Below are 15,759 nucleotides of genomic sequence, written 5' to 3'. Positions count from 1 at the left end.
CATATTACATTTCTAGTCACTCTTATGCTCCATGACTACAGCAATCTGAAATCTCCATTTCTGGATTTTTAGCGTTTATATACATACACATATACAGGTAGTCGTCGACTTACGACTGCGTTTGGTTACGACTGACCGGTCGTAAACCGATCTGGTCGTAAGTCGGCCTGTGTTAAATGAACGTAAGTATATTGTGATGTGTAATGATATTGTAATCATCTTGGTCTTATTTTATCAACATTTTCTTATTTCATTACCTTGGCTCATTATTTGGTTTAAGTCAAACACTGCATACTACACTGCGTAGTACAATGTGTGTGTGTATATATATATGTGTGTGTGTATATATATGTGTGTGTGTATGTGTGTGTATATATATATATATATATATATATATATATATATATATATATATATATATACATACACACACACACACACACACACACACATATATACACACGTGTGTGTGTGTGTGTGTGTATATATACACCGAGTGCAGAATTATTAGGCAAGTGAGTATTTTGACCACAACATCCTTTTAATGCATGTTGTCCCACTCCAAGCTGTTTAGGCTTGAAAGCCTACTACCAATTAAGTATATCAGGTGCTGTGCATCTGTGTAATGAGAGGGGGTGTGGTCTAATGACATCAACACCCTATATCAGGTGTGCATAATTATTAGGCAACCTCTTTTCCTCTGGCAAAATGGGTCAGAAGAGAGATCTGACAGACTTTGAAAAGTCTAAAATTGTGAGATGTCTTGCAGACGGATGCAGCACTCTTGAAATTGCGAAGATGTTGAAATGTGATCACCGAACAATCAAGCGTTTCATTGCAAATAGTCAACAGGGTCGAAAGAAGCGTGTGGGGGGAAAAAAAGGCGCAAAATAACTGCACATGATCTGCAGAAAATCAAGCGTGAAGCTAACAAGCAGCCATTAGCATCCAGTTCTGCCATATTCCAGAGTTGCAACATTCCTGGAGTGTCAAAGAGTACAAGGTGTGCAATACTGAGGGACATGGCCAAGGTAAGGAAGGCTGAAAAACAACCACCACTGAGTAAGGCACACAAGATAAAACGTCAAGACTGGGCCAAGAAATATCTTAAGACTGATTTTTCTAAGGTGCTGTGGTCTGATGAGATGAGCGTGACTCTTGATGGGCCAGATGGATGGGCCTGTGGCTGGATCAGTAATGGGCACAGAGCTCCACTCTGACTCGGACGCCAGCAAGGTGGAGGTGGAGTACTGCTATGGGCTGGTATCATCAAAGACGAGCTTGTTGGACCTTTTCGAGTTGAGGATGGACTCAAACTCAACTCCCAGACCTACTGCCAGTTCCTGGAAGAAACCTTCTTCAAGCAGTGGTATAGGAAAAAGTCAGCATCTTTCAAGAAGAACATGATTTTCATGCAGGATAATGCTCCATCTCATGCGTCCAAATACTCCACTGCGTGGCTAGCCAGTAAAGGTCTGAAAGGTGAAAAAAATAATGACATGGCCCCCTTGTTCACATAACCTAAACCCCATAGAGAACCTGTGGTCCATTATAAAACGTGAGGTCTACAAAGAGGGAAAACAGTACACCTCTCTGAACAGCGTCTGGGAGGCCGTGGTTGCTGCTGCACACAATGTTGGTTGTGAACAGATAAAGAAATTGACAGAATCTATGGATGGAAGGCTTTTGAGCGTCCTCATGAAGAAGGGTGGCTATATTGGTCACTGATTTGTTTTTGTTTTGTGTTTGAATGTCAGATATGTTTATTTGCAAATCTGGAGTTGTCATATCAGTGTACCCGGTGAAAATAAATAAGTGAAATGGCTACATATTTGGTTTTTATTAAGTTGCCTAATAATTCTGCACAGTGAAAGTTACCTGAACACATACATATTCTCCTAAAATGGCCAAAACTAAAAACACCCCACTCTAACTTCCATACATATTCAGCTTTGATATTTATGAGTCTTTTTGTTTGATTGAGAACATAGTAGTTGTTCAATAATAAAACTAATCCTCAAAAATACAACTTGCCTAATAATTCTGCACTCCGTGTATATATATATATATATAAATATAAATAAAAGAGAGAGGGGGAGATATTATACGGTTGTGCGAAGATATGAAGTTTATCTTCGAGTGCTGAACATGCATCACAAGTGAGCGAAGCAAACAAGTGATAATTTTTTCAACATGAGAAGATAAACTTCATATCTTCACGCCACTGTGTAATGTTCTTTGTATTATATGGACACGTCCACAAAAAAAAGAGCAAGTTAATCAAAAGAATATTAATTTTGAACCGGTTCTCCATTTTGACAACGTGCGTCTAGTCAGCTGGAAAACACCGGGACTGACACTATCGGAGTGAAATATCGAAAAATGTCACTTAAATCTACGATGTATTTTGTATGAAAAACACGTGCGCGCACACACAGAAAGGAGAGAGAGAGACAGAGAAAAAACACAGTGGGCAGAATAAATAAAAACGTTTGTGGGTAAATTATATAGATCTGTAATGCCTGCATGCTTCAGCTTTTAATTGTAATGCGATCTGCTGGTATAAAATAAATTTTTAATCGTTTCAGAGAGTCTATACTGACTGCAGTCATCTCAGTTTTCATTATTAAATGTTCCAGCTGTTTCTTTGTTTACCCGGCAGTATGGCGGAGTATGCTGTGTGATAAACAAAAGTCTGTGAAGTCACTGAAAGTCCTTTACATTCTATTCCAGGTTAAATACTCGCAAAGAATGACCAAAAAAACCTTTAAGTCCATGGACGGTCAGTCTAAAAAATGGCAAGATCGTGGCTGTACATTGTGACTGGCCATTTGTGGGTGCCGTCGAATTTGGCCAATCATGTGGGTTCCGGGACCCAGAACAAAAAAATCCTAGCGCCATCCCTGCCTACAGTGTAAAGCTAGAATCAACATGTGTGTGTGTGTGTGTGTTTTGTAGGCTTTGAGCAGGTAATCAATACAGTCCATGCAAGCCCATGGCCCTGAATTTCACCCAAGTTCACAGCTGATGTCAGAGAAGGGTAGTCTGTGCTGATTGGCTGAGTGTGTGCGGTATCTTGCGTTGATTGGACGAGCGAGGACAATTAATATTCGTTGGTAACTTATGCAAAAATGGCGGCGCCTTCAAGCCAGGGACAAGTGAGCAAAACACTGATGGGTCGCAGCTTAATTACAGAGTTTTTCACAAAGAAAACTGTGGAAAACAACTCTGCAACAGTTGCAGACCATAGTAGTGAGGACGCAATGGCCAGTTAGCTGCATGTTGCTGATAGTAGAGGACCTGGGTTAGATATGTATGCACATAATTTAGGAGAGGATAACTCAACTGTTCTAGGCTAATTTGAACCCGAGGAACAACTTGGGATGTGTGCCAAAATCGCTATCTGGGGCGAACAGGCTGAACATGACCAATCCAAGATGGCTTCCGGTAACCATATTGAAAATATTAATTGTTGAACCACTGGGGAATCCATTAGTGACATACTTTTCATGATTTAAGGGAAAGGGAGTAAGCTATGGGCAAGGTTTAAAAAAAAAAAAGGCCAAAATTGCAGTTTCACAGAAAACATGAGAAAAACAGAATAACCCTACCTCAAACATGAAATCATGGAATTGGGAGACTGATGCACATAATTTAGGAGAGTATAAGAAAGCAAACGTTTGATTGAAAATACAATTTCTTTATATTAATCATACTATTATGATCAATGGAATGTTAACTTAGTGAAATACAAAACTTATTATTTTAGTAGGCACTAATATCTTGAGAGCCTAAATGTTTAACAGCCAACAATACAACTTTTAACATCACATTATTGCTGTTTATGCATACTTGCCAACAGTGTATGATGTACTTGTAGTGAGTCTTATATTCCACTGTACTGAATCCATAATGTATCTCAACACTGCAGTACATTAGATATCCTGCGAAGTTGGTGATTATAATCTTGGTTGAATCCGACATGGTTGCCCATATCATGCACTTTTTAGACAGTCCCTTACTTTCACCATTACTATAAAACACTGGTGATTTGTGTTTCTGATAGATTAGCTTCAGCAGGCTTTAATGGGAGAAAATGTAGCAATATATTCAGTTGTCCATGGTTCTCGAAGAAAACACATTGTCTTTTTTGCACATTTCTTGAGAAATAGATGAGACACTTGTAAATTCGCAGTGAATATACTGTACACAATATAAACCCAACTTCACCACGGTGCATTTAAGTAACACCAAAATAAGGCATCGAACTTGACACTGCAGTTCAGTCTGGTAGATACTAATCGTATAGGAACCTGTAACCAACCCTACACATGATAGACTTGTGCTCAGACGATGGCTTAACTTTTTTTTTTTTTTTTATCATGTTCTACATAGTTTCCAAATTTTTGTGCAAGTCAGAATTAAAAAGAAAAAGTATTTCATCTTTTAAATCCTCTGACTCTTATACATGATTGAACTCATGTTAAATAGCTCCAAGTCTAATGGTTTTGGGGGTTTTTTTTTTCCCCCTCCTTTTTTTTTTTTTTTGTTCCTGGAAAATTATATTTGCACATCCATTTAGTCAGAGGCTGTAAATTCTTGCACGGTAACATCTCTTTCATTCTGCTCGTCCACAGCCGCTGCTCCTGTCACCCTTCCGGAAGCACGCAAGAGTGTGATGTCAATACAGGACGCTGCCAGTGCAAGGAAAACGTGGATGGTTTCAGCTGTGACAGGTCAGCACTCATTAGCTCACACTCATATTTTTTCTCTCCCTGTGCAGACTGGGACATGCCGCAGTGCTGACGCATATCGTGGAGAAAAAGAACCACTATTTCACATTGTTCTCAAATTAGATACCAGCACTTGTGTCCCAGAATGGACATGTCATCAACGTGTTATAAAGATTCCCAGGAAAGTCAGCTTTAAAGCTTTAAACACGTCTCTGAGGAACCATGGTTTTAATCAGCTGTTGGTTATTAAAAGCTTTTTGAGGTTTACTCTCTTTGGAAAGCCCCTGTGTGTGTGGTGGTGGTGGTGGGAACACAGACAGACAGCTAATTGGGGAAGTATGTGTGTGAGACAGAATTAGGGGCAGTGTTGGAGGCAGGAGAAAATAGCGCAGAGATAGGAGCAACTGCCCTGAGCAATGCCATGTAGGGCCTTCAGACAGACAGCTTCACCAACCGCAGTACTAACTATACACTCCATCCCCCTTTATATATACAGTACGTGCATACATCCACACACACACTACACTTGATTTTCAACAGGAAACCAGCTTCATTCGACTGTGTTCCTAAACATGTATACATCTTTAAATCACAATAAGACTGCTCCTTGTTCACATTAATGCTAGATGTAAACAGAATTCTAAATATATAAATGAATAAATAGGCCACTACAGTAGGTAACCAACATATCTGTAACATTGACGGGAAGCTTGTGAGTTAACACGACCTGTAGTCGATGAAATAAATAGTATAGCACATTCATATGATAGTATATGCTTTCATATATTACAAGTCATCAGGGGTATTTACTCATTTTATTTACAGTGGGGCAAAAAAGTATTTAGTCAGTCACCAATTGTGCAAGTTCTCCCACTTAAAAAGATGAGAGAGGCCTGTAATTTTCATCATAGGTACACTTCAACTATGAGAGACAAAATGAGAAAAAAAATCCAGAAAATCACATTGTCTGATTTTTAAAGAATTTATTTGCAAATTATGGTGGAAAATAAGTATTTGGTCAATAACAAAAGTTCATCTCAATACTGTGTTATATACCCTTTGTTGGCAATGACAGAGGTCAAACGTTTTCTGTAAGTCTTCACAAGGTTTTCACACACTGTTGCTGGTATTTTGGCCCATTCCTCCATGCAGATCTCCTCTAGAGCAGTGATGTTTTGGGGCTGTCGCTGGGCAACACGGACTTTCAACTCCCTCCAAAGATTTTCTATGGGGTTGGGATCTGGAGACTGGCTAGGCCACTCCAGGACCTTGAAATGCTTCTTACGAAGCCACTCCTTCGTTGCCCGGGCGGTGTGTTTGGGATCATTGTCATGCTGAAAGACCCAGCCACGTTTCATCTTCAATGCCCTTGCTGATGGAAGGAGGTTTTCACTCAAAATCTCACGATACATGGCCCCATTCATTCTTTCCTTTACACGGATCAGTAGTCCTGGTCCCTTTGCAGAAAAACAGCCCCAAAGCATGATGTTTCCACCCCCATGCTTCACAGTAGGTATGGTGTTCTTTGGATGCACCTCAGCATTCTTTCTCCTCCAAACACGACAAGTTGAGTTTTTACCAAAAAGTTCTATTTTGGTTTCATCTGACCATATGACATTCTCCCAATCCTCTTCTGGATCATCCAAATGCTCTCTAGCGAACTTCAGACGGGCCTGGACATGTACTGGCTTAAGCAGGGGGACACGTCTGGCACTGCAGGATTTGAGTCCCTGGCGGCGTAGTGTGTTACTGATGGTAGCCTTTGTTACTTTGGTCCCAGCTCTCTGCAGGTCATTCACTAGGTTCCCCCGTGTGGTTCTGGGATTTTTGCTCACCGTTCTTGTGATCATTTTGACCCCACGGGGTGAGATCTTGCATGGAGCCCCAGATCGAGGGAGATTATCAGTGGTCTTGTATGTCTTCCATTTTCTAATAATTGCTCCCACAGTTGATTTCTTCACACCAAGCTGCTTATCTATTGCAGATTCAGTCTTCCCAGCCTGGTGCAGGTCTACAATTTTGTTTCTGGTGTCCTTTGACAGCTCTTTGGTCTTGGCCATAGTGGAGTTTGGAGTGTGACTGTTTGAGGTTGTGGACAGGTGTCTTTTATACTGATAACGAGTTCAAACAGGTGCCATTAATCCAGGTAATGAGTGGAGGACAGAGGAGCCTCTTAAAGAAGTAGTTACAGGTCTGTGAGAGCCAGAAATCTTACTTGTTTGTAGGTGACCAAATACTTATTTTACCGAGGAATTTACCAATTAATTCATTAAAAATCCTACAATGTGATTTCCTGGATTCTTTCCCCCCATTCTGTCTCTCATAGTTGAAGTGTACCTATGATGAAAATTACAGGCGCCTCTCATCTTTTTAAGTGGGAGAACTTGCACAATTGGTGGCTGACTAAATACTTTTTTGCCCCACTGTATGTATTTATTTTTGCGCCATCCACTATGAAGCAGTGTTGGATTATTTAGGATTTCTGTGCAAGGAAACTCAACAGCACCACCGAATGGTATAAAGAGCTGGGGCTGATTTTCTTTTAGCCCAGACTGTATCTTTAGGCAGACTGTCAGTCTCAGTTGATTTGATAACATTTATTGTCCAGTTGTCCTTTGACTTGCACAATAATAACAGCAAAAAACCCAGGCCACTTACATGCAGACCCCCCCCAGCCCCACACAAAGACGTGATTCAGTAGTCCAAGTGTAAAACATAAAACGACAAATAACCAAATAAAGAACGTCAGTCTGTTGTTATAAAATGCACTGAGTAATTAAGTAGCACCTTGTGGAATAAAATAATTCCTTCTCTAAAAATATTCTTTGTAGCTCTAGGTACCCTGTAAACAAGGCATACGGTGGATATAAAAAGTGTACACGCCCCGTTAAAATGATAGGTTTTTCTGATGTAAAAAAATGAAACCACGATAAATAATTTCAAAAGTTTTCCCACCTTTAACAAACAAATCTCTTGGGGGGGGGGGAACATAAAAATAAATTTAAAAAAAGCTTACAATAAGTGTGCACACCCTTAAACTAATACTTTGTTGAAGCACCTTTTGATTTAATTACAGCAATCAGTCTTTTTGGGTTCACACCAGCCATCAATTAAAATGACTCTGATTAACCCCAAATAAAGTTCAGACATTTACTCAGTTGCATCCTCCAGCAAAAGCCAGGGTTCACAGAGAGCTTACAAAGCATCAAAGGGATCTCATTGTTGAAAGGTATCGGTCAGGAGAAGGGGACAAAAACATTTCCACGGCATTAGATATACCATGGAGCACAGTGAAGATGGTCCTCAAGAAGTGGAGAAAATATGGGACAAAAGTGACATTACCGAGAACTGGACGTCCCTCCAAAATTGATGAAAAGACAAGACGAAACCTGGTCAGGGAGGCTGCCAAGAGGCCTTCAGCAACACTGAAGGAGCTGCAGGAATTTCTGGCAAGTACTGGTTGTGTACTACATGTGACAACAATCTCCTGTTTTCTCCATATGTCTGGACTGTGGGGTAGGGTCGCAAGACTGAAGCCTTTTCTTACAAAGAAAAACATCCAGGCCTGGCAAGATTTTGCAAAAAAAAAAAAATCAACAACTCTCTCAAAAGCATGTCAAGTCACGTTTATTTGTATAGCGCTTTTAACAATAAACATTGTCGCAAAGCAGCTTTACAGAATTTGAACGACTTAAAACATGAGCTAATTTTATCCCTAATCTATTCCCAATGAGCAAGCCTATGGTGACGGTGGCAAGGAAAAACTCCCTCAGACGACATGAGGAAGAAACCTCGAGAGGAACCAGACTCAAAAGGGAACCCATCCTCATTTGGGCAACAACAGACAACATGACTTATAACATTAACAGTCCTAACATAAAGTCAGCTTCGTTGATGATATAACTCTTCATTGATGGAAACTTCAGTGCAAAACTGTTCATGACAACTGCAGTCCTAAAGTTAGCAAGTCAACTGTAGTCCTCAGCCATAAAAGCATTACTGTAAGAGTCCAGAGCGTCCTCCAGGTGTGACTTTCAACTGTCCTCATGGGGCCATCCTCCACAGGAGCGATGCGATGAGACTCCAACCAGACACAGGGCATCAGGATGGGTCAGGCAGGTCCAAGGAGCAGAAGAGGTTCAGCATCTCAATCCCAGGACTGACATGTAACTCAGAGGGACAGATTTGGGGGGAGGGGGGAAAAAAAAACAGTTGTTAGGTATGCCCAATGTCACCTGAATAAGTAGGAACAGTATACATATTGCACTGAGTACAAGCAGGGAATGTGGGGAAAATGTGTTATGGTCTGATGAAACCAAGGTTGAACTTTTTGGCCACAATTCCAAAAGGTGTGTTTGGTGCAAAAACAACACTGCACATCACCAGAAGAACACCATACCCACGGTGAAGCATGGTGGTGGCAGCAGCATCATGTTTTGGGGTTGTTTTTCTTCAGCTGGAACAGGGGCTTTAGTCAAGGTGGAGGGAATTATGAACAGTTCTGAGAATTATGAACCAGTCAATTTTGGCCCAAAACCTTCAGGTGTCTGCTAGAAAACTGAAGATGATGAGGAATTTCATCTTTCAGCACGACAATGACCCCAAGCGTACATCGAAATCAACAAAAGAATGGCTTCACCAGAAGAAAATTAAAGGTTTGGAATGGCCCAGCCAGAGCCCAGACCTAAATCCAATTGAAAATCTGCGGGGTGACCTGAAGACGGCTGTGCATAAGAGAGACCCTCGCAATCTGACTGACAGATTTGGAGCACTTTTGCAAGGAAGAGTGGGCAAATATTGCCAAGTCTAGATGTGGCAGGCTGATAGACTCCTACCCAAAAAGACTGAATGCTGTAATTAAATCAAAAGGTGCTTCAACAAAGTATTAGTTTAAGGGTGTGTATACTTGTGCAACCAGCTTATTGTCCGGTTGTTGTTGTTTTTTTTTCCCCCCCTCCATAACAGATTTGTTTGTTTTTCAATTTAATTGTACAGGTTATAGGTCACATTAAAGGTGGGAAAAGTTTTGAAATTATTTATTGTGGTCTCATTTTTTTACATCAGAAAAACCGATCATTTTAACGGCGTGCATACACTTTTTATATTCACTGTGATGTGAGTAAGGTGGATTATTTGCTCCATCAAATTACACAAAAAGACAGATAACTGAACTAGAACAGCTTTGCTGTTTGTGTTTTTGGCTTCCGGAGGGGAAACAGAATGACGTTAGTAGAGTATTACGGACTTGAAACACTTAACAAATTAGAAGTAATGAATGCAGCTGCATGTTTGTGTGTGTGTGTAATCGTGTGCTGCACATCCAGTTTGGCTCTGTGGACTGTTAAATGAAGAGCAGCTGTGATGCATGACTTGGACAGATTTGCCCTTTTGTTCATGCACCAGTAAGCTGTTCATTAGTTACTAGCAGTGCTGTGTGATCAGATTGCCTGGGTATTGCTCTGTGACCAGCCTTCAGGTCCCCATGAAATGAAGATGGTGAATATAAGTTGACATAATGAGATAATAGCTCGACAGAGGTGGACAAATTACAGATCCTACTGGCCAAATGCTACTCCAATACAAGTGAAAGTTGTCCAGTCAAATTCTTACTGAAGTACTTGCTTTTAAAAATACTTAAAGGGCTTCTGACAGCAAAATTATGCTCTAAAATAGGTTTCTGTAATAAAACTACAAACACCACTGATCACTTTCATGATCGAACTAACCACCAACAGAACGAAATCAGTAGATTTGTCTTGGTGCGAAGTTGCGTCAATCTGGCCAAGCGCTAAGCCGCTGTCAGTGGCCGCCATATTTGCCGTGACGTCACATGCAGAAAGACTGCTCAGCCTTCAAGGCAGCTATGGCCGATGAAACAGAGCGATTTTCTGACCAGTCTTCAGAAACTGAGGCCCTTTTTGAGGTTGACATTGGACATGTTGGATTACATGAAGACGAAGCAGTGGGTGGCATTTTGCCTTATCGTTTTGAGCCGTATCTGGACGATTTGCCTGCGGAAGGCGAGATTTCCGACTCGGACACAGACAGTGACGGGCCCAATGCAGAGGACGTCGTGATCCCAGCTGACATCGGGAGGCTCCAAAACACTGAATGGTAATATAATAATAATAGATCTAGTCCTGGGCGGCATGGTGGTGTAGTGGTTAGCGCGGCCACCTCACAGCAAGAAGGTCCGGGTTCGAGCCCCGTGGCCGGCGAGGGCCTTTCTGTGTGGAGTTTGCATGTTCTCCCCGTGTCCGCGTGGGTTTCCTCCGGGTGCTCCGGTTTCCCCCACAGTCCAAAGACATGCAGGTTAGGTTAACTGGTGACTCTAAATTGACCGTAGGTGTGAATGTGAGTGTGAATGGTTGTCTGTGTCTGAGTGTCAGCCCTGTGATGACCTGGCGACTTGTCCAGGGTGTACCCCGCCTTTCGCCCGTAGTCAGCTGGGATAGGCTCCAGCTTGCCTGCAACCCTGTAGAACAGGATAAAGCGGCTAGAGATGATGAGATGAGATGAGATCTAGTCCTCTGGGGGGGGGCATGCGGACAATATTACCACACTGATTTCCTTTTAAAAAAATATGCTGTCTTGAAAGTTCATGGTCTTTTAGATTTGGGCCGTTTTCTCACGTTTTTATTTGATAAGAATAAAAGCTTCTATGAACTGATAATTCAATTGCATGTTAGGCCTATAAGGTCCAGCCAACATGGTATTGCAGCGGAACTGTGGCAGAACTTTGAATCATGAACAAATTCACCTATTGCTATTATTTATTAGTAAATATCTCATTACAAGATGGAGATCTACACCGAAAAATCATCAATCAACAACTAATCAAACAAGTGTCACATGGCTGTCAAACAGAGGCCCACCTGTCATTGGGAGTCCACATGTCCCGTGTCCGGCGCACTTGTTTTGCCCACTCTTCGCATCTGATGGGATCCTTGGGAAAGGTGTACAGACTATACCCGGCTTCCCTGGTGTTTGAGCAAAATCCAGCCACACAACGAGCAGGCATATTCACCAAAATAAACGACTCGGACGCAAAAATATTCACTTGCAAAGCACTGTTGAACAACGAGAAGTTGAGAAAATGTCTGTCAGTGGTCCTGCATGTGACGTCATATCCGCCTTCTTCCTCGGCCGTGGGTTGGCTCGCTATGATATCGATTTATCTGCGTGGCGGGCCATTCAAAACGATGTTTGTTACTATTCTGTCGCGCGATGTGTGAAGTAAATGTCATTTTATTCAACTCAATATGGCTAAATTTAACACATTTTTTGCTGTCAGGAGCCCTTTAAGTATTAAAAGTACATTTTCTGTCAACACATTGTTGTATTATTGCCACAACGCTTACAAAACCTAATGCTGTTACCAAAGACAGAAATGTGAATTCACAAAATGAATGCATGCCGTGCCATCATGGTGGTTTAACGTTAAGCTAGCTAGTCAGTGAAACTCCACCTGACATGCTCACAAACTCTTTTCAAACTCGAAATCATATTGGGTAGCTAACGTTACTAGAAAAGACATTTCTACATTTTGTTTATTTGGCAAGATTATGCTAAAACATACATTTCTGAAAGGACTTCAGGTAAGTTAGCGTTATTCATGTTAGCGTAACTGTTTTTACATGCTAACTAACAGCGTCCAAGTTAACTAGCTATGTGTAAACGTTAGCCGTGGACAAGGCGATGGCAACTTGGCAGGCAAATCCATAGAAAGTTATTTGACTAACCAGACTGCATAGCTATTGCAACGTTATCGCTAGCTCTAAAAGCACAGACAGCTTCGTTGCAAGCTTTCTCTTGGAATAAAACGTTTACATACCTCAGTATGCTTCTGCAGGTCAGATGGCAAGTTTTTGTAGGCCGTGCCAGGGCTCTACATTAACTTTTGAAACCACTTGTCCTGTCGGGCAAGTTGAAAGGAAATTTACTTGTCCGAATGTGAAGTTGACTTGTCCGAAGAAATATTTGAGAAAAAAACACACAAACTATTTGTAACCAACAATCTTTATGGCATTTGTTTCCGAATTCACAACATATGCATAATATATATGAATCAAAAGTAATCAATACTTGATATACTGAGGCAAAAGTTCAAAAATATAGTAAAACAGACTGATTGATACCATAATTCACCAATTATTATGCTGAAGTTCAGAAGCAATATATTCTAATAGAGTAGAAATTATGAACATAAAATTTTAAGAACAAAATAACTGAGATCCAGAAAGACTAACCATTATATATATATACACAGATCAGTACTCTGCAGTTCAGTAACAAATATCACAAAAACTAATATCATAAAATTTATGACTTGATGAGATATCACTAGTTTGGACAAGAGAAACAAATAACAATGCTACAAATAAAAACAACTGATAACAAAATTGACTGATTAATACTGTAAATCACTGATTATTATACACTGAAATCTAGTTATCAAACGACAAGATAATATATCTTATGAAAACCTCCACACCTCTATTGACTCACAGATGAATGGATATAAATAAAGTTTCTATTCATCTTCATCTATCAACCCTTGAGTTCTGCTCCATCAATTGGACTCTAATCATTAATTTATTTTGAGAAATTGAAAACCAGAAAATTTAAATTATATATATTCATATTCATTTTTAAATTATTAATTTTGAATATATATCCTCCACTGATTAATTGTTGTCTAATTATTCAGTGTGGCTCCTGTATGGTATTTAATGGTCAAAAAAAAGAGAATTTCAAATAATCCATAATTATATCTAAATTATCGAGCCCTATGTTTCAAATCCCTAAACTCCCATTACTAATTAGTTAGTTAATACAGCCGGTAACCTAATTAGCAGCCATTTGACAGCTTGGTATTCATAGATAACTTTCCCCACTCCTACCTCACTTTCTGTCAATCCACACGCACGCAGGCGCACATTCCCCGCCAGCACACGCTCAGCTATATAATGGACACCATCAACAACAATTCAAAGATTTGGAAATTACCACATACTCAACGTAAATATACAGTTGAATAATGATCCCGCCAACAGAAATGTCAACAAATCCACGTGTATGACACGATTAAAACCAATCATAAACGACCGTTTACTCATCTCATCTCATCTCATTATCTCTAGCCGCTTTATCCTTCTACAGGGTCGCAGGCAAGCTGGAGCCTATCCCGGCTGACTACGGGCGAAAGGCGGGGTACACCCTGGACAAGTTGCCAGGTCATCACAGGGCTGACACATAGACACAGACAACCATTCACACTCACATTCACACCTACGGTCAATTTAGAGTCACCAGTTAACCTAACCTGCATGTCTTTGGACTGTGGGGGAAACCAGAGCACCCAGAGGAAACCCACGCGGACACGGGGAGAACATGCAAACTCCACACAGAAAGGCCCTCGCCGGCCACGGGGCTCGAACCCAGGACCTTCTTGCTGTGAGGCGACAGCGCTAACCACTACACCACCGTGCCGCCCGCGACCGTTTACTTTTCAGCTGAAATACACGAAGCGGTATAGAGATCTTGCAGTCACGTGACCGGAAAGTACACAGCCGCCATCTTGTCGGTAAAAAACACAGCTGAATACTGCTGCACTCGTGTACAGAATGGATCAATTTCAACCGACGGACTACACGGCTCATTTTTCTAATGAACAGATAAGTAGATATATGTCTAAAATAAACGATCTACAGATTAGTGACCCTTATGGCTTACCGGACGTAGTTTTCACGACCGTGTCAGTGGATATTGAACTGCCAGAGGTGGAATACCCAGACGTGTATAATTACCTCATTAACTTTCCCTCGCTGTTCAGTGGTGAAGCACTGCGTGCTTATAAATCTCTGGACAGTTATCTTTACAGAAATTCAGGATTTGTCAGCGACTCAGATGTGGCATCTTGTAAACAAGAAAATAACAATCCTCATTGGACGGGTAAGTCACTTAAGTATTGAGTATAGCACTGACCAGCCGATTATAGAATAGAATAAGGTAATTCCAGCTGTAATTCCAAATCGTCCGTCTTGTTTACCATGGATCTGGCGTTGGAGAGATAGAGGCTTAGCAGTGGAGGTTTGAGTGGCTGTTTTCTGAGCTTAGTCAACAGGCCGGCTCTGCCTGCAGCCTCGCTTTTGCTTCCGCTCCCGGCACCGCCTCCTTCGCTTTGCTTCCGATAACAATCCACGGAGACCCCGCTGGTCTCGCTATCTCGTCCGGAATGTTGTGCATGCGATGGAAATCGCTACAAACCGTCATTTTCGGCTGGAAACCAATGTCCAGTAAGTCCACACGGTTGTAGTGGATATTGAAGTCCGGTACAGACGAACAACACGCAAAAATGCACACAAAAAACATAAACGTGCACAGGTAGGGAGAGCTTGTAGCTGCAGCCTTTGTAGTAGAATTGTATATAGTAGGGTTTTCCAGAAGAAAAGGTAGAAGTAAAAGCAGAAGTAGAACCAGAAGTAGAAGGCGGAAATATGGCGTTTGACCGACAAGATGGTGTCTGTCACAATCTGGATCGGCTGTGACGTCACATGCAAGTGCTCCCATGGCGGGTTTCGCAAGTGGAATATTGCGCATGCGCACATCGCTCTTTCCGAAAAGAAACATCCGGCGATTCATCAAAACAATATGTCGAGTGAGATGCTTCGGAAATCATGTGAATAAACTGATAAATTTGATATGTAACCCGAATATTGGCGTATTTTGGCACTTGTCCGATCAGACAAGTAACTGAGACGACAAACTTGTCCGACATAAAGTATCACTTGTCCCGGACAAGCGTTAATGTCGAGCCCTGCATGATGTGGTTTGTTTTCAGCAAACATTTAAAACGACACGAATCTTTAATCCTTTCAGAAAACTGAAACATGGGTTCATGGGCCATGGGTGTGTACATTCTCCAGAAGAACCACCTCCTTCCATTCTCCCATCAACTGATCGTGTTAAATAATGCTGCTGAGAAATAATTGAACTTGATTTTATCCAGTCTATGGATGTGACA

At 41.2% G+C, this 15,759-nt stretch overlaps 1 protein-coding gene across 1 annotated transcript in view; it reads left to right on the top strand.

Moving 5' to 3' along the window:
- Nucleotides 1-15,759, top strand: part of lamc1 (laminin, gamma 1) — a 206,782-nt gene that overhangs the window by 148,263 nt on the left and 42,760 nt on the right. The window contains exon 7 of the mRNA XM_060930986.1: nt 4,638-4,736. Within this exon, the coding sequence (XP_060786969.1) occupies nt 4,638-4,736 (99 nt within the window). The remainder of the gene's footprint in view (nt 1-4,637; nt 4,737-15,759) is intronic.

Source organism: Neoarius graeffei, chromosome 1 (genome assembly GCF_027579695.1).
Source record: "Neoarius graeffei isolate fNeoGra1 chromosome 1, fNeoGra1.pri, whole genome shotgun sequence".
NCBI lineage: Eukaryota > Metazoa > Chordata > Actinopteri > Siluriformes > Ariidae > Neoarius > Neoarius graeffei.
The sequence above is the reverse complement of the archived record's forward strand: the minus strand, read 5'-3'. Positions and strand labels throughout refer to the sequence as shown.